Source organism: Leopardus geoffroyi, chromosome D4, assembly GCF_018350155.1.
Source record: "Leopardus geoffroyi isolate Oge1 chromosome D4, O.geoffroyi_Oge1_pat1.0, whole genome shotgun sequence".
NCBI classification, from domain to species: domain Eukaryota; kingdom Metazoa; phylum Chordata; class Mammalia; order Carnivora; family Felidae; genus Leopardus; species Leopardus geoffroyi.
Genome location: NC_059342.1, coordinates 4,431,522 through 4,449,367, shown reverse-complemented (window position 1 = coordinate 4,449,367; position 17,846 = coordinate 4,431,522). Strand labels below are relative to the sequence as shown.

The 17,846-nt window shown below is 52.2% G+C and overlaps 1 protein-coding gene and 1 long non-coding RNA gene across 4 annotated transcripts in view; one reads left to right on the top strand and one right to left on the bottom strand.

Annotated features, from left to right (window-relative positions):
* Positions 1 to 2,068: 2,068 nt before the first annotated feature.
* NFIL3 (nuclear factor, interleukin 3 regulated) lies at positions 2,069 to 17,398 on the top strand. 3 transcript variants are annotated; one of them, XM_045467658.1, is made up of 2 exons: positions 2,069 to 2,199; positions 15,566 to 17,398. In XM_045467658.1, the coding sequence occupies exon 2, from the start codon at positions 15,705 to 15,707 to the stop codon at positions 17,094 to 17,096; it is 1,392 nt and encodes a 463-aa protein (XP_045323614.1). In that variant the 5' UTR covers positions 2,069 to 2,199; positions 15,566 to 15,704; the 3' UTR covers positions 17,097 to 17,398. The 3 variants fall into 3 exon arrangements, with proteins under 3 accessions (XP_045323614.1, XP_045323612.1, XP_045323615.1); XM_045467656.1 differs by lacking the exon at positions 2,069 to 2,199 and adding an exon at positions 2,706 to 2,836; XM_045467659.1 differs by lacking the exon at positions 2,069 to 2,199 and adding an exon at positions 3,265 to 3,442.
* Positions 10,257 to 17,846, bottom strand: part of LOC123592530 — a 47,063-nt gene continuing 39,473 nt past the window's right edge. Inside the window, exon 3 of the long non-coding RNA XR_006709822.1 lies at positions 10,257 to 10,683. This is a non-coding gene — a long non-coding RNA (uncharacterized LOC123592530). The remainder of the gene's footprint in view (positions 10,684 to 17,846) is intronic.

The following is a 17,846-nucleotide window of genomic DNA, read 5'->3' as shown; positions in this document are numbered from 1 at the left end:
GCCTTCCTTCTCCTCCCAGAGACCTGGTCACAGCCCTGCTCTACAGTCGGGCCCATGCTGACGTCTTCCTAGAAGCCTCCCACCTGCGGCAATTTGTTTCCAATGTCTCAGGTTTTATGCTCCGTTTACTTGTGTTCACCTGCAAGTGCCTGCCTATTCGGTGAAAGTTCTAGCACCTATGGACACACCACCTCTTGGGTAATGGGGACAGAGCCCTCTGCGTATTGTTCAGCGGTTTCCCAATCACCAGGAGGAGCTAAAGAGTTATTTTCTAAGCTGGTATCTCAGACATCTTTTACACTTCATCTGATTTCCAAGTAGGGTGGGGACAAAAACTGATGCGCGTAAATGATACAGGCACAATCTAGAAATACCCCCAAGTAATTAAAGGAGCCTCAGGTTTCAAAATTCGGCATAAAGAACCAGTTTCCAAGTTCAGAGAAATCCCCACCCCCATCATTTCTGAGTGACTCCAAGCATGTTTTCTACCTTTCTTGAATTTCACGTCGTCCTTCTATGAAGACCATTTACCACTCATTCTACAACAGCTTTGGGAGTCTATGCAATTATTCAAAACGAAGAACAACGTGGAGAACATGCTGTAGGTGTGGGGGAGCGGAGGTAATGTAGAGTGGCTCTGGATTTCTAGGAACCAGCACGCTTCTAACCCAGAAAAGGCAACCGGGATAGGGATTTGGTTTTACTTTCATCCAAGGGAGGTTTTCAAACTCTAAGGGGCATTGCGCGGGTTTGGAAAAAGGAACGGAATAATAACAAATGAGAAAAGTGGAAATGACAAACCAAAATCAGGACTCATTTTCATCAGCAGAGTCAACTCTTTGGAATGAATGTCGACTAGAGGGGACAGACTCAAAAGCCACAGACAGAAGAGCTTCTTGAATTGGTGAGCACCTGGGCAGAGGATTTGGGGAAGATGTTAAAACCCACTTTGCATGTCTAAATAGTCAGGGCCTTGTTGGTAAACGTACACTTTACCAGATGAGTTGTGAACAAGCATGTGTTCTGAACCACAACATTGTCCTTGGAGAATAGTTTGAAATGTGAGGCTTTCCAAACACCAAGTGATAAGTGATACGCATTTTTCAGCATCACCCTTTGGGTGTTTGTAACTGTGTAATAGGAGAACGGGGAACGTAGAAGAGACAACTTAGCAAGCAGATTTACGCTTGATGATGGGCACCAGTGACGGTAGCCTGGTGGCAGGGTGGGGCTGGGGGTTCAGTCTACTCTTCTCTTTCTTTACTTTGGGGTTTGGTTCAAATCTTTCTTCTTGGAGAAATGTGTCCTAGGGAAAAGAATGGGAAGTCACCGAAGGCATTCAGCCCAGCTCCCACATAGTCCAAGTAGGGCCTGAGGTCCTTCCCCACCTGCCACATCCCGTATTTGGGCAAGTCTGTGCGCCACTGTAAGGAATATGGCTCCCTTCGCAAAGGCAGACTCTCTGTGTGTCTCTCTCTCTCTCTCATTCTGTAGACGCGCTGTGTGTGTGTGTGTGTGCCACGTGCCTTTACAGCCCTTAGCGCGATGCCTGGGAACGCGCCGCGAGGTGCCATTTCCCCCATTTCCTCGCGTCCCTTACGTAGCCCGGGAATCTGGGGGGAGAAGACGACCGCGTCCGATTAGGGGCAGAGATGCCCCGAACGAGCCGCCGGCGCCGGATCACAGGAAGACTCCCCTCGCGGCCGAGCCCGGCCCCAGCGGCGCACGCCGGCCCCCCAGCCGGCAGGGCGCACCCGCGTTGGCCACCACTCGGCGCGGCCGAGGGCAGCCGGACCTCGGCGAGCCTCGTTCCCCAGGCGTCTTACGCAACAACTTCGCCTCCGTCATCTGCGCCCTAATTGCGCAGGGGGCGGTGTCTGCGCGCGGCGCTTTCTCTCCCGGCTGCTGGCCGTCGCGCTCCCAGGAGAGACGCGCGGGGGCATTGTCGCCTACGCAGCGCCCCCGCGGGGCTCCGGCCGGCCGGCGGCCCCCCTCCCCGCGGCGGCCCGCCCCGAGCGCTGGCGGCTAGCCAGCGCCGCCCCCCCCTCCCCACCCGCCCCCAGGAGGAGGGGTCCTCCCGGGGGTGTGCGGGGAGGGGCGGGCGGCGGTCCGCGCCACGCCCGCGGCCCCCCGGCCCGGTGCTGGGTGGGCAACAGGTAGCCGGGCCGCTGCGTGCTCGGGGAGACAAAAAGCGCCGCTGTGAGTGAGCGCGGATCGCCGGGGGGGCGCAGGCAGCGGTGGGAGAGCTGGACGGCTGGGCGGGCCCCTCCCCAGCTCGGCCCCCCCCCCCCCCCCCGGGAGCGCCGGCCGTGGCGCAGCCCCGGAGCCGGGCGCGGGGCGCGGGTCCTCGCGGGCGCTCGGGCGGTGGCGGTGGCGCTGGCCCCGGCCCGGGGAGGGACGCGGGCGGCGGGGCGGGGGAGCCGGCGCGGGGAGGGGAGGGGAGAGGAGGGGAGGGGAGAGGAGGGGAGGGGGTGGGGGCGGGCCGGGAGGGGGCGGGGCCGCGGAGAGCCCGCCCCCGCCGGCCGCGGCCATTGGCGGCGGGCCGGGGGCGGGTGCGGGCGCGGCGATTGGGGCCGCGGCCGCCCGTCACCGCGAGGCTGGCGGGCGGCGACGTAGCGCGGCGCTCGGAACTGACCTACTAACACACATCTCCCGGCGCGGCCACGGCGCCCGCGGACCCGGCGCGCCGCCCGCCTCCCGCGCCGCGCCCTCGCCGCCGCCCGCCCGCCGCCCCGGAGCCCCGGCCCGCGCCCCGCGCGCCCCGGGCCCCCCGCCCCCCCCGCGCTCCCGCCCGCCCCGCCGCCCGGGCGCTCGCCGTCCCGGGAGCAGGAACACGGTAAGCGCTCCGCCCACCGCCGGCCCGGCCCGGCGCCCCGCGCCCCGGCTCCCCAGCTCCCCGCCCGCTGCCGGGGGCGCGCGGCCCGGGCTGCGCGCGGGGCTGGCCGGCGGCGGCGAGTGTGCGCGGGGCGTTCATGACATAAACTTTTGCTGCTTTGCCGGGAGGGGACTCGCCACCTGAAGGTGGCCGCTTTGATTGCAGCGCCCTGGCGCCGGCACGTAGTCCGGGCCGGCTGGCTCTCCCCCCCGCGCCGCTGTTGCATAATGTCTCCTGATTTCAGGAAAATTGATGTTTTGGTGGAGAGGCGCGCCGGGGAGGCTGAGCCATCTCGAGCGGGGAGGGCAGCGCTCGCTGCCTCCTTTCTCGTCCCTTCTGCGGGGCTGGCGGCGGGGGTGTGTGCGGGGGGTGGGGGTGGGGGGCGGAGGGGGGTGCCGAGTAAATGGGACGAGCCTTGATCTTCTTGCTGGGAAAGAGCGCAGCTCGCGTGAACCGTGACGGCATTCGGAGAATGCGTGCGCCGCGTCTGTTTGTGTCGGGGGCTGTGTCTGCACGGACGTCTTCCAGCCCGTTTGTCGTCAGCGTGTCTTACCAGCGCCCGAGAAGGTTGTAGGATTCGTCCTTGCCCGGATTGCATAATCTGCCCACGGTGAAATATTGGCTCGGGTTACGGGGCTGATGTGGGAATGTGCGCGTACGTGTGCGATGATTTGGAAATTGTGGCGCGGCGTTGGACAGGAGGTCGTTATTGGCACGTCCCGGATAAAGACGGAGATTTTGTACACACGCCTCCTACAAAACGCGAAGAACCAACCCCTCGGGTTGTATTCTGATCTTGGATACTCCCGGGGTTTGCCCCGTAGGTGTTGGCGAGCTATTATTTTTAAATCTGGGGCGAACCATTGTGGTCTTGACCTCCGTACCTCCGTGCTTTTAATGCGTTCCACTCCATCAGCCCTGTTTCTCACCTTATTGTCATTGCTTTTTCAGACACGACAAGACAGATCACATAATAGTTTCCTGGAAATGTTGCATTATGTAACTGCCGAATTTGCTGGCAGTCAGCATAGGAAGCGGGAGCTAATTACGTGATTTTATAATCTTGCTACAAAGAAAGTAGGACAATGTCAGCCTTTAAAATGTCACTGTCACAGTTTTTTTTTTTTTTTTTTTTTTTTGAGGATATTTTAAACAGGAAAGTAGACAACCGGGTAAGGCATTGCGTTAGCTCCCGCCGCTGAATGTGTGTCTTTTGCCCTAAATGAAATGAGCGTTCTTCTAAATTTAGCCCTATCACATTTTAACAATTGTGGCCTTGCAATGCTATTTCTGGTGTTTTCTCCAGGGCTGTGTGCAAATACAAGTTCAAGGCCATTTGCTGTAGTTTCAACTTCACGCCTTCGGAGACCTTTGATAAGATTGTATTTTTAGGAAGGCATTTCGTCGAGCGCGGTGATTTGCTGGATGCTGGTTCCCATTTATCTTTATAAAGGACACTTTAGGAAAGTGCTGTGTTCCCTGGGAACAGCAGGGGATGGCCAAGCGTCATCTCTGGCCCTGGCTTTTGTAAATAACAACGGCGAATGAGGTCACAAGTATTTATTTCACATCGTGTTTTTTTTCTCCCCCTCCAGACCAGATATGATTTATGGGAAACAGATATAGGTTAGTAGATTGCATTCTCGTGTAGATACCCTAGTTTTTATTCGAGTGAGGATATAATATATAATGTACCCAGATTTTAAATTTCCTCCGGCACTCTGACGTAGTGTAATTATGTGTGAATATATTTATATGGTGGTGTCTATGTCAGATTTTTTTCCCCTGACGTAACATTTAAATAATTAAAGAGCAGGGTTTGGGGTTTTTTTTTTGGGGGGGGGGGGCGCGTTACAGAGATTCATCCCCGGAATGAATTACATTACCCCAGATAATTGCAGTTGCTTTCCAAGAAGCTGATAGCGCTCCAGCACCCCACCCCCCACCCCCGCCCCGGTGTCAGACCCCGACCTACTTTGGAGGTTGGGCTGGGAGCCCCGGGCCTGCTGGGGACCGCGTAGCGCCACCTTCCGATCGCGACTTCCAGGGGCGCGTCCCTCCCGCCTGCGGGCCCGCGGGGGACCGGGGCTGGGGGCTAGGATGTGGGGGTGGCGCGTGGGAGGCTAGGGTCGGGACCCCGGAGCGCCCTAGGCGGCGCTTGGGCGGGAGCCGCTCCGCGGCCTGCGCGCCTCCGCGCCCCCTCCCCACATTCCTTTGTTCTGGCGAGGGGGTCCTGGCAGAGCCGAGGCCCCGCTGCGCCGCCCACCCGGTGGGGGCGGGTCCCGGTGAGGCGCCGCGCTGGGGGCGCCGGGGGACCTGGGCCGCGGAGTGCGGGTGCGCCCAGGCTTCGCCGGGCGGAGGGAGGGGAGCGGAGAGGAGCCGGGGAGGGTGGGGAGGGGAGCTGGGGAGGAGCGAGAGGCACCCGGGGCGAGGCGCGAGGAGAGGCCAGGCGGGCCACGGGGCAGCTCTGGCGGCCTGCCTCCTGCTCTTCCCCGGTGAGCTGCTGAGCACCGCGGACACCTTTGTTCCTGCAGCTTCATTGTATTTTGGAGCCGGAGCCAAGTGCTTCTGGATTGGTGAAGTGAGAAAGACCGAGAAAACCTCCAAATGTCAACAGACCACAGGCACTGGGGGTGGGGGCGCTCCAGCATTGACGGTGGCGATGGGAAGGAGCGCCCCAGCTTGACTGTGGCTAGTCGAGTGGATGCATTTTTCTTTCTTTCTTTTCTTTTTTTTTTTTGAACCTTTACTTCTTGCGGTCAAAGGCTAGAGTAGAAAGAACTTGAATCCCCCGAGTTCAAAATAAAGTAGAAATCAAAACGCCCACGTAGACGCCGCTGTCCTACTGTAAGACCACAGTACCTTCATCCTGGCGTAGAGACTTCAAGAGAGTGAGCTCAGCTGGTTCGCAGTGAAGCCACGACCACATCACAGGTGTTCGCCGGCAGTCCACTCCGTTGGAAAGTTTCTTCTGTGGGGTCACGTGCCGCATCCCTGCCCCCAGTCGGTTTCTCTCCTGAGCTCCAAGGCCGCTGTCAATCGGTAGGGGCCAGCTTTGGCAAAGCGCTAAGAGCGCAGGCCCCGAAGAGCCGGGTCCAAGCCCCAACCTGTGGTTTGGGAGGTGCTGGGATCTCCACTGGTGTCCCCGGTAAACCGAGCACACACAACCTGTCCAGCTGGGTAGTTGTGAGGAGCTCAGCTTTCCTCGTGTAGTTGACCAGAAACCGGCTTGTTTTGTTTTTTAATAAAGACGCTCACCTTGATTTTTTTCCTCTGCCTAAGTCTCTGTCCAGTGATAGTAAGGATGGGAGTTTGAGTTAAGCCTGTAAGTGAAGATCCTTCTTGGAATATGTTTTTGTTCTAACAACCGCCCCCCCCCCCCCCCTCCACCAAAACTGTGCCATTGCGTTCCAGGGTGATTTAAGTTTGAAGGGAGTTCTTGACGTACTGTACAACCACCCAAGTCACTGGGTTAATATTTTGGGGAAGTGTTAGAAGGAACACAGGGGTGCGATGGGGGGAGGGCAGGAATGATGTAAAGAGTGCCACACAGCGCGGCCTTTTCCAGTTCCCTTCACCTCTCTGTGACGGTTTTCCTTGGCCTGGATCGTCCACTTGCGAACTCGTATGGTCCGAGACCAGCCGCGGCTCGTGGGACCCCACAGATGACACGTCTGGGAAGGACTGGGTGCAGCCTGGGTGGTTGGAAACTGAGGCCGTGCTCCGTGAAGCCGGTCACGTTCAGCCCTTTTGATTAATTAAGAGAAGATTTCGTCCGATCGACATGGGGCAGTGCTTCCCTAAGAATCACGAGAGGCTGACACAGCCTGGGACTCCTCACCCTCGTTGCCTCGATGCTGCTCATTCTTCAGAAGTGAAATTAAGAGCTAATCCTCCCTAGACCCTAGTCCTGCGTGAGCCTGGCCACTGTGCTGTGTTCCGTCACCGTCCCCATTTTATAGGTGAGGGACTAGAGGCACAGAGCCCGACCACCGGCCCGAAAACGGGCTGTCTCTCCCCCTCCCCAGAGCATGAGTGCAAGCTCACTGCAGCTTTTGAAACAATTTCCTTTTCTGTGTTAAGGGCTTATCTTTGCGAAGGGCAATTATAACATCGGTGTGATGCAACAACCTGAAAATTAAAAAACCCTTTGTTAGAGCGCTTACCCATGTTGAGCAACTGCCTGACTCACCAGCCCAGTGGATATTTCTAGTTGACCTTGCGTTGGTCCATAGTCAGTTCCGAGACGTGAACGTGATCGGAGCGTGGAATGGAAAAGGTGCAGTCATATTGCCTCGGCTTTATTTTTACCCGAGCGAAAATCACACATACTTCATTATTTCCATTGTAATCCAGATGGCAGTGATGCTGTGAGGAGTTGTTTATTTTTAATTTGTATTGAGGGAATGAGAGCAACTTGGGATTCGGTTCAAAATATGACAGAAACAATGTAATTGAAGTTTCCTTTAATATGCATTTCTGGGTTTTGTAAGGTATGCCAGTATTTCACAGCATTAACACATTGTTTGATATCCTGTTATTTTCCTAAATTATATTTGAGTTGATTTTTATCCAGATCGGACTCGTGGAGAATGTCGAAAGATGTTGACCTTTGATCACAGACATTACATAAGAGCTTTTCAGTTTCAAAATGAATCTGTATTACCACTACCCCCAATTACCTCTCAAATTTCTTTGCAAATACTTTTCCTGTAGTTAAAAAAAAAAAATACTGCTTCAAAAAAATTGCTGTTTTTCATACGGTTTTAATTAGAGAGCTTATGCTTGTTTTTATGATAAGAAAGTTTAGTAGGGATTTTCTAGATGCCATTCATAATAATCTGTTTTGAGGACTCAGTTTCTTTGGAGTCAGAATGATCTTTGTATTATAAGGCTCTTGGTTATCAGAACATGGTGTCTTTTATCAGTTAACTCTTAAAAAGAATCTGAAACTGCAATTAAATAGCCTTCAGGTAAACACCGAAACACTTAAAAAAAAAAAAAAATCTGCCCTATCCATACGTTTGTAATCATCTTGCCCACTGTCAAAGAAAGTGAAATTAAATAGAAGAAATCGACAAGTCAAGCTGAGGAGAACTTCAGTGTGATTCCAGACATTCAAGAACTTTCTCTGCTATCATTATTCATCCCGCATGTGCTCTGCTGTGGCGTGCCCGTGGCAGAATTTCCTATAAGGGGGTTACCTCGCGATTGCCGATTGCCGGTGTCCCTTAGGATTTCAGATTACTCGTCGGACCCATCCATTATCTTTGGAAGTATCAAGGAAACGAATGTCCCCCTTTCGAAGTGACTGCGGCTTTTGAAAAATGTTCTACCATTCCACTCCCTGCCCTCCCCCCCCCCCGCCCCCCTGCCCCCCAGATTCCTCTCCCTCTTCAGTGAGAGCCTTTGGTCTGTATTTCCCCAGGCCGTTCGGTTGTTTGTACATGTTAGCATCTCTGTACACGGTCTTCGGAGTATTTCTACTGTGCGCTAAGCTACAAACACGTCTTCTTTTATAAGAGTGTCAAGCTGTACTATTTCATATTTCAGCTCTGCTATCAGAAAATGCAGCACTGTCCTATTTATTCAGATTAAATCTGATTTTTAAGTCCTTTGTTGAGGATGAGAGAGTAAGCAACTTGAAATATTTCCACGTATGGTAAAAACTCGTAAACTCCATCAGGTTTTGACGCATTTATTTACAGAGGCGCCCAAATAGAAAAAGTAGGTTAATTTGTTGCTATGATAGGACAGATTTTGGCGAAGTGTGAGAATCACTTTATGTGTGTGCCTGTATCTGGGTCAAGTACACACTTCTCTCTAATGTTAGTGTTCAAGCCTGTGTTACTAGAGACAGAATTGTATTATTGAATGGGAGGCACTTCATTGGCAATTAGAAAGGCTTAACATAGTTTTATTAAAAAAAAAAAAAAAAAAAAAAAGCGATGCGGCGCCTGGGTGGCTCAATCCGTTGAGCATCCAACTTCAGCTGAGGTCATGATCTCGTAGTTTGTGAGTTCGAGCCCCGCGTCCTGCTCTGTGCTGACAGCTCAGAGCCTGGAGCCTGCTTTGGATTCTGTGTCTCCCTCTCTCTCTGCCCCTCCCCTGCTTATACTCTGTTTTTTTCTCTCTCTCTCTGTCTCTCAAGAATAAATAAACATTAAAAAATAATTAAAAGTAAATAGACATCTTTTTAAAAAAAGTCTTTGGGGAGCCAGGGTAGTTCAGTCAGTAGAGCATACAACTCTTGATCCCGGGGTCCTGAGATCCCATGTTGGTTATGGAGATTACTTTACAAAAAAAAAAAAAAAAAGCCTTTTGTTTTCAGCCGGATTAGCAAAACCCCTTGCAAGTTCAATGCCTCCTGAGTTCTCCCTCCCCCGCCCCCCCCCCCCCCATGATTGCATGTGTGTATTCTTTTCCCGTTCTATCTCTGCTCTTAAGTACTGGATTTTATTCTTGGCCAGGGAAAGAAGTGAAGCATTTTATTGAAACAATCATGTCCTGGACTCTATCCCACCCACAGCAAGAAATGAAGGTTAACGTGTTGCTAGTTTTAACAGTTTAAAGGGCTGTGAATTGGTTAGCTTTATTCATTTACTTTTTCACTGAAATGGCACTCATCTTAAAAACAAGCAGCTGTCTGCTTCGTGGAGAGACCGTTTACAATTTAACATGAAATAATTTTTTTCTTTCATGTCATCTCTGCTACAACTCTGAGGGAGTACGTGGCACACCAGAGAGTGCAGGAAAATGAGGTGATTCTATAAAAAATGCTTCCGAAATGGGGAGCCCCTTAAATAGTATTTCATCTTGCATTGACAGAATTTTTAAGTCAAGATGTTTAATGCAAGCAGTTTGCAGTAAGACTTCCCCTTTAAAGAGATCATTAATGACAAAATGTGTCGCGGTCGATCGTAGTGGCTACGCTACTGGTAAGATTTTAGATGCTTGAAACAAAATTTTCCTTCTTGTTTTGTACAGAGCTTGAATTGTCAACCATGATTTTCCTTTTCTTTTTTTAAGTCTATGTATTCATTTTGAGAGAGAGAAAGAGAGTAGGGGAGAGGGGCAGAAAGAGAGGGAGAGAGAACCCCAAAAGCAGGCTCTGCGAGGTCAGAAGTGCCCGCTCGACACGGGGCTCGATCCCACGCACTGGGAGATCATTGACCTGAGCCCGACGCGGGGCTCGATCCCACGCACTGGGAGATCATTGACCAGAGCCGAAATCAAGAGTTGGATGCTTACCAGACAGAGCCCCCAGGCGTCCCATCTATGATTTTTCTGACAGGTGTGCTGGGGACCAGGGAAGGTACAGGTCTGTCATGGTAAACATGAGTGACGATGTCACTCCTTGAGGAAGCATGAGGTGCAGAACTTCACGTTGGGAACTTTTATTCTTTTGGAGAATTTCTTAAACCAGACTTTCGTCTTAATTTAAAACAACGTTTAGGTCACCTGACTGGAACAGACGTTGAAACTCTGCGTTCACAAAACAGAACTCCCGCCCATAGTGGATAGTGTGATGTTAAGAAGCCTTAAGTAGAGACGGCACGTCCGTCCCAGGGATGGGACGGTGTGTGTCAACTGCAATGCGGCGTCTCCTGCCCTCCAGTGTCCCTTTTCACTCGTGTTTTCATGCAGCAGCCCGATGACCCGGTGGGTGTGTTGAAGCTGACCGCTCCGGGCATGCGAGTGTCACAGAACCGGCAGCTGGTGGCAGTCACTAGAGAAAGGAAATCGAGGCGCACGCTCGTGGTGGTCTGAAAACACGATGCAGAGGCCAAGTCGGTGTTCAGTCAGTCCTGAGGGAAAACAGTGGAGGTTGAAATGAAACCATTAGCTGAGCATGTGTGCTGATGTGCTAGGAGGCTCGTAGTTGAGCATCCTTTACACTCATCATCCAGGGGCGTAAAGACAGTCTAAGGCCTGCCTCTGCCCTTCAGTGCTGTGTGACCTTGGGAAAGTCACTCAGTCTCTCTGTGTTCTAACTACGCACCTCCCCTCCATGTTGAAAATGGACACACTTTGGTTTAGTACCAAAAAAACCCCCAAAACAAAAAACCTCATAGGCGACAATGCCCCTACTATAATTTTTCTTTTTCCCTATGTTAGCCTATAGGAAGGCCAGGAGATTAACATTTTAGCCGAGATGAAAGTTTAGAATGTTTTCTCAATTCATGAAATACTCTCCAGATAGGAAGCAACTCCAAAGAAGCTGGAGAAAAGTTCCCGGGGGTACCTTTGTTGTCTTAAAGGAAGTTCTGGCAGCATCTCATAGTGGCTTTCTGCCCCCAACGTAACTCAGCAAACGGGTGCGTATGACTCAAGAGTGGGAGTGACGCAGAAAAGGAACCGTAGGTGCACAGAGCGGCCCCAGGCAGGTGTCGGAGAGGGTGCTGGTGGGGGAACAGGACCCGCATCTGGGCTGAGCCCTGCTACTTAATAGCTGTGGGACACTGGGCAAGTCACTTAACTTCTCTGAGCCTTTGTTTTCTCTTCCGAAAATGGTCATTGTGAGGGTAACAGAAATAGGAGGGGCTCCTGGTGCCTGCTGCGTAGCTTGGTCACGGTGGCTCGTGTTATCACCACCCTACCAAGAAAAAAAGCGGGCTAGAAATGATGTGCTGTATGCACCAGGTCCCCCGCGGTCACGGCACCCCTCGAGCACACCTCCTTCAGCCCTGTGATCTCCGGTCTGGCTCCCTCGGGAGACGAGGAGCTCCTTGACTCCTGAGACTTTGTTTTTCCCCTCCCTCCAGTCTGGCTCCGTGCCTGGTCCACACAGTTGGTGCTCCGTGCGTGCCGAATAAATCAGTTAATGAAAAAGAGAAGCTCTCTGGGAATAAGTAAGATGTCTTTTTTTAGCATTTACATAATCATCTTCAGTGAAAAAAAACATGAGAAAGTTGTTTAGATACAAAACTTTCTTAGACAAGGCAGGTGAGTGACTGTCAATCAAATGTTGGGCACGTATACATTCACTTTGTTGCTAGGATACAAAGGTACTACTTCGGACCCTGAAAAATTTTGCAGAGGATTTGGACACATAAAACAAACCTGTATTGAGATACGGTATACACCATCAGCACCTCTGTCTGCATTATCTCACACTTACTAAAAAAAATTTTTTAATGTATACTTTGAGAGGGGGAGAGAGAGAGAGAGAGAGCGAGCATGAGTGGGGGAGGGGCAGAGAGAGAGAGGGAGGCACAGAATCCGAAGCAGGCTCCGGGCTCCAAGCTGTCAGCACAGAGCCCCAGAGCTTGAACTCACGAGCCCCGAGATCATGACCTGAGCTGGAGTCGGACACTTAACCGACTGAGCCACCCAGGCGCCCCTGCGTTTCCTCACACTTATGATCAACTCTTTCCAACACTGCAAGGCTATTCGGTAAAAAATACTGCAGAAAGTACTCTAAGGTAGCAGGCGGTCATTTGCCAATGGAGTCAGGGAGACAATTTATACTTGCAGATGAGGGGAGATGCCCAGATTCTAGTACACGTAGTACATCTCAAATCGGAAGAAGATTAAGTATAAAGAAATGAGCGTTTCTGTAGGTGTTGAACGTGCCAACAAAGTTGTAGAGATGACAGAGTGGACATCAAGCACGTAGACGGTGAGAAACGGGGGGTGAAAGGGAAGTTAAGACAAGGCGGGGGGGGGTACTTGCGTTAAACGGAGGTGGGACAGTGTCCTTCGCACAGTGAGGGCTGCCTGCCCCACTCACCCACACTCATGGCATGGGCAGCCTTTGGACCAGGAGGCTGAAAATGTCCCAACCCACTGGAAGATTGGAAACAATGAAATAAGGACAAGTTTAGGAAGAGTAACGAAGACAGAAAGGTGTGGCATTTCAAAAGCCTAGCTGTGAAAACTCATTGGGGAGGCACATGTAAAAGGAATGTGACTTCTTTAAAAACAACAACAACAACAACAACAACAAAGGACACATTTTAAAATGCATGGGAAAGGGGCACCTGGGGGCGGAGCTCAGTCCGTTGAGCATCGACTTCCATTCAGGTCATGATCTCCTGGTCCGTGCGTTCAAGTCCCACGTGGGTCTCTGTGCTGACAGCTGGGAGCCTGGAGCCTGCTTCGGATTCTGTGTCTCTCTCTGCCCCTCCCCTGCTCACACCCTGTCTCTCCACCTCTCTCTCAAAAATAAATAGTAAACATTAAAAGAAAACTTTTTTAAATGCACAGAGAGAGTGAGTCTCCAGTGGAAAAAAGATATCCTTGAAAGGAACTATATGATGGCTCAAAACAAAACAAAACACCAGTGGGACCTGAGGACCCGGTGGCGATTGGAAGGGCTCCCCAGAAAAGATCGATGCACTTGTCCCCTGCTGCTGGAACTCTGACTCTTTGCCTCCACACTTGGTAGAGACCTAACCGAGCTGGGGATCAGAAGTCTCTCGTAGCAGGGAAGAGCCCACCCAGTACGTAGAGGAACAGTGGGTTTTCACGTCAGAAGATGAAACCTGAGCGGAACTACAGAAAGCAGTGTTGTTCTGCGAAGAGATAACCAGAAAAGATTTCCCTTTCTACAACATCCCTGCCCACTGCGCACACTCCGTGCCTTTGGTCCCTGCTAACGCCGTATTATCACAAACAAACAGAAACCTGGTATTCTTAATCACGGGTTTCACTACATCGCAACCGACCGTTTCCATGTTGGCTCAGTTTGATGGCCAAAAAAAATAAAAAAATAAAAAAAACAAAAAAAAAACCCAAAAAACAAAACTATGGCAGTAAACCTTCTTTATGATCCTGAAATCATTACATCATTTCTTCTGTTCCTTCTGGAAAAGACACAAGAAGCTGGCAGGCTTTTCCAGCTGATAGAATTAGACTTCATTAGTCATCACAATACTATGTACAAGAAAGAGAGAGTGACATAAAACAAGAACAGTCGCGGTTTTTAATGTGGCAAGGGAGCGTGCCATACAGAGCGTGCTGAATGAACGGTTGTCTCTCCGTATCTCCTTTATGAAAGTATTGCCTACTGGGGAATTAGGCAGAGAAGCCCCGTCTAGAAACACAGATCCAAAAACCACCACAAAAAGATGGTTACTGGGGGCACCTGGGTGGCGCAGTCGGTTGAGCGTCCGACTTCAGCCAGGTCGCGATCTCGCGGTCCGTGAGTTCGAGCCCCGCGTCGGGCTCTGGGCTGATGGCTCGGAGCCTGGAGCCTGTTTCCGATTCTGTGTCTCCCTCTCTCTCTGCCCCTCCCCCGTTCATGCTCTGTCTCTCTCTGTCCCAAAAATAAATAAACGTTGAAAAAAAAAAAATTTAATAAAAAAAAAAAAAAAAAGATGGTTACTGGAACCTAATATGGGTTTATTACCTCATGTCAAGCCAAATTCAGATTACAAATATCTCATCAGTGAAAAAGGAAGCCAGCTGATGGTTCTATTTTTGAGGGTTTATTTTTTTTCCATATATTTTGTTTGAAACTCATTAGTAAAATGGAAAGAAATTCTTTCCATAATTATATTCTCTAGGTTTAAAATAACTTCAAGTTTCAGGAATGCACTGTACTTAAAAAAAAAAAAAAAAAAAACCCTTTGAATAGTAACTGTTTATTTTCGTCCCAAACTACTGTCTAAATGAAATCTATTGTGGCAGACTTTTCGGGACCAAAAATGAAAAAAAAGCACTTAGGATGCTTCAATCTAAAGTGGAGGTTTGACGAATCAATTCGAAAGAACCAGAAAAAAAGAACATATCCATCTAATGGTGGAGCGCAGGAGTACCAGGAGAGGTGGCTTCGTTGGGAAGAATCCTGGGCCACCTGGCACAATGAGCTGTGGACATGAGCCCAGCAGGCAGTCAGGGGTGTGTCCCCGTTGAGAGTCAGGTCGAAACAACTTCAAGTCAGTCGGTTTGGGTGGCTTCTGTTCTCATTTTTACAGAAACAAAGTTGGCACCCGTTATATATTTTGTTCCATGTGATTGCAGAAGTTGTTTCCGGATATCGGAGCTCACCTGGGAAGGTTCCTTGGAAGACAGAGGTGGTCTTGCTTGCCTTGCGGTGATAATAGAGATGTCATCTGAAATTATTCAGGAGCACCAAAAACTTAACCCCCCCAGAGGCCATCTGTCCTTCCCTCCTGGGAGGCCCCATGTCTGCGCGCCGGCCCCACGCTTCTGCTGCTGAAACAGCCTGCCTCTGTTTCTCCCTGGGCACGCGCGTTGCTGCACCCCTCTTCCTGGGCCACGTGGCACTCTGCTGAGAGGTCCCAGGGAGCGGGGGGGGGGGGGGGGACCTGTCCTGTACTACTTACCTATTTCCTTTTCTGGATGGCAGACTCTTTGAAGCAAAGAGCTGTGTCTTTTTTTTTAATATTTATTTTTGAGAGAGAGAGAGAGACGGAGCATGAGCGAGGGAGGGGCAGAGAGAGAGAGAGAGAGGGAGGCACAGAATCCGAAGCGGGCTCCAGGCCCCGAGCCGTCAGCACGGAGCCCGACGCGGGGCTCGAACCCGCGAACCGCGAGATCGCGAACCGCGAGATCGCGACCCGAGCCGAAGTCGGACGCCCAACCGACTGGGCCCCCAGGCGCCCCGGGAGAGAGCTGGGTCCGGCGCAGACCCGTAGGCCCTGCGTGCGTAGCGCGGTTCCCGGTGCGCGGTGGGCGATAAGCATTTGCCAGACGGGTAACTCTTCCTTCGCTGTGTTGCAGGTCGCCCCGGGGACAGACCGCGGAGCCGGAGAGACCCGTCTCGCCCCGCGGACCGGAAGGAAGCCTGTTGATGGCTCTTCCGCCGCCGCTGGCCGAGCACAGGTGGTGAGTGGCGGGGAATCGCTCGCGCGTGATTCGGATGCAGCTGAGGAAGATGCAGACCGTGAAGAAGGAGCAGGCGTCCCTGGACGCCGGGAGCGGCGCGGACAAGAGGACGGTGCTCGGCCCCGCCCTGGCCGACGTCTCCGAGGAGCTGACGGCCGGCGAGGAGCTGCTGCTGGGCGAGGGCAGCGTGGGGAAGAGCAAGTCCTCGGCGTGCCGGCGGAAGCGGGAGTTCATCCCCGACGACAAGAAGGACGCCATGTACTGGGAAAAGCGGCGGAAGAACAACGAAGCGGCCAAGCGCTCCCGGGAGAAGCGGCGGCTCAACGACCTGGTCCTGGAGAACAAGCTGATCGCGCTGGGCGAGGAGAACGCCACCCTGAAGGCCGAGCTGCTCTCCCTCAAGCTCAAGTTTGGCTTGATCAGCTCTGCGGCGTATGCCCAGGAGATCCAGAAACTCAGTCATTCCACGGCTGTGTACTTTCAAGACTACCAGGCGGCCAAGTCCAGCGCCGGCCCCTTCGCGGACGAGCACGAGCCCGCGATGGTGACGAGCGGCTGCATCTCGGTCATTAAGCACTCCCCGCAGGCCTCCCTGTCCGACGTCTCCGAGGTGTCCTCGCTGGAACACTCGCAGGACGGGGCCGCGCGGGGCGGCTGCGGGAGCCCCGACGGCAAGTTCCAGGCCATCAAGCAAGAGCCGGTGGAGCTGGAGAGCTACGCCAGGGAGCCTGGCGACGAGCGGGGCGCCTACCGGGCCTCCGTGTACCGGAACCTCATGGGGACCGCCTTCCCCGGCTACTCCCACTCCCCGCCTCTGCTGCAGGCCGCCCGGTCCTCCAGCAACTCCCCCAGGACGTCGGAGACCGAGGACGGCGCGGTGGGGAAGTCCTCGGATGGAGAAGACGAGCAGCAGGTCCCCAAGGGCCCCATCCACTCTCCCGTGGAGCTTCAGCGCGTGCACGCCACCGTGGTGAAAGTTCCGGAAGTGAACTCCTCGGCCTTGCCGCACAAGCTTCGCATCAAAGCCAAAGCCATGCAGATCAAAGTCGAAGCCTTCGATCACGAGTTTGAGGCCACGCAAAAGCCGTCCTCGCCCGTGGACGGGACGCCGAAGAGGCATTTCGAACTGGAGAAGCATAGCGCCCCGAGTATGGTACACTCTTCCCTCCCCCCTTTCTCAGTGCAGGTGACTAACATCCAGGATTGGTCTCTCAAATCGGAACACTGGCATCAAAAAGAACTGAACGGCAAAACTCAGAACAGCTTCAAAACGGGAGGTGTAGAAATGAAGGACGGCGGTTACCAAGTCTCTGACCCGGAGAATTTGTTTCTGAAGCAGGGGATGATAGCAAACTTGTCTGCGGAGGTGGTGTCACTGAAGAGACTCATAGCCACACACCAGATCTCCGCCTCGGACTCGGGGTAGACTACTACTGAAACGCTCTAGGTGTTTAGAAAGCCGTCATTTGCAATAGAGGAGTGCGTTTTGTATCAGGCGGGAGTTTCACTGGACCCGCGATGTCATTCCACTGTATGTGTCCACATGCTGTCTGCTGGGTGTCTTTCTGTGCACAGGTTATTACGGAGATGAGATTGTGTTATCACTCTGCCTTGTGTATAGTCAAATAGTCTGTCGCAAAGGCTGTACATATTGAACATTATTTTTGTTGTTCTGTTATAAAGTGTGTCAGTTACCAGTTTCAATAAAGGATTGGTGACAAAGACAAAGACAGAGCTTCTGCTCCCTTGCACTTGACTTTACGGAAAAGAGAAGGCAACTTAAGTTGCAGGAGTGGATATGAAAATCCTCATTTTACTCACGGGGGGGCGGGGCGGGGGTTTCTCCCCTGACTTGGGGAAAACCGAAATGTGTGTTCAGCGCGTACTTTGTTTTTCTTCTAGTTTGGCCCAGGCGATCATAAGTTTGGAAACTTTCCAAGGAGAGGGAAGCAGTAACAATTTTCTCGCATTTGAGACTAATTTACTAAATTACTCCCCATTATCTATTTTTCTTCAAGCTTACATTTTCTCCCTCTCTGTGGTTTTTTTTTTTTTTTTTTTTTTTTTTTAGTAGAAAAATCCCAAGTTGGCTGGCATCAGGCTATCAGCCTCCTGGGTCATCTCCTTTTTGACACATTCATGTGGAGAGCTGAGTCACTGACCCACCTTATTAATT

Bases quoted from the DNA above. Each gene is read 5' to 3' on its own strand.
- NFIL3 (XM_045467658.1), top strand. From the start codon at position 15,705: ATGCAGCTGAGGAAGATGCAGACCGTGAAGAAGGAGCAGGCGTCCCTG.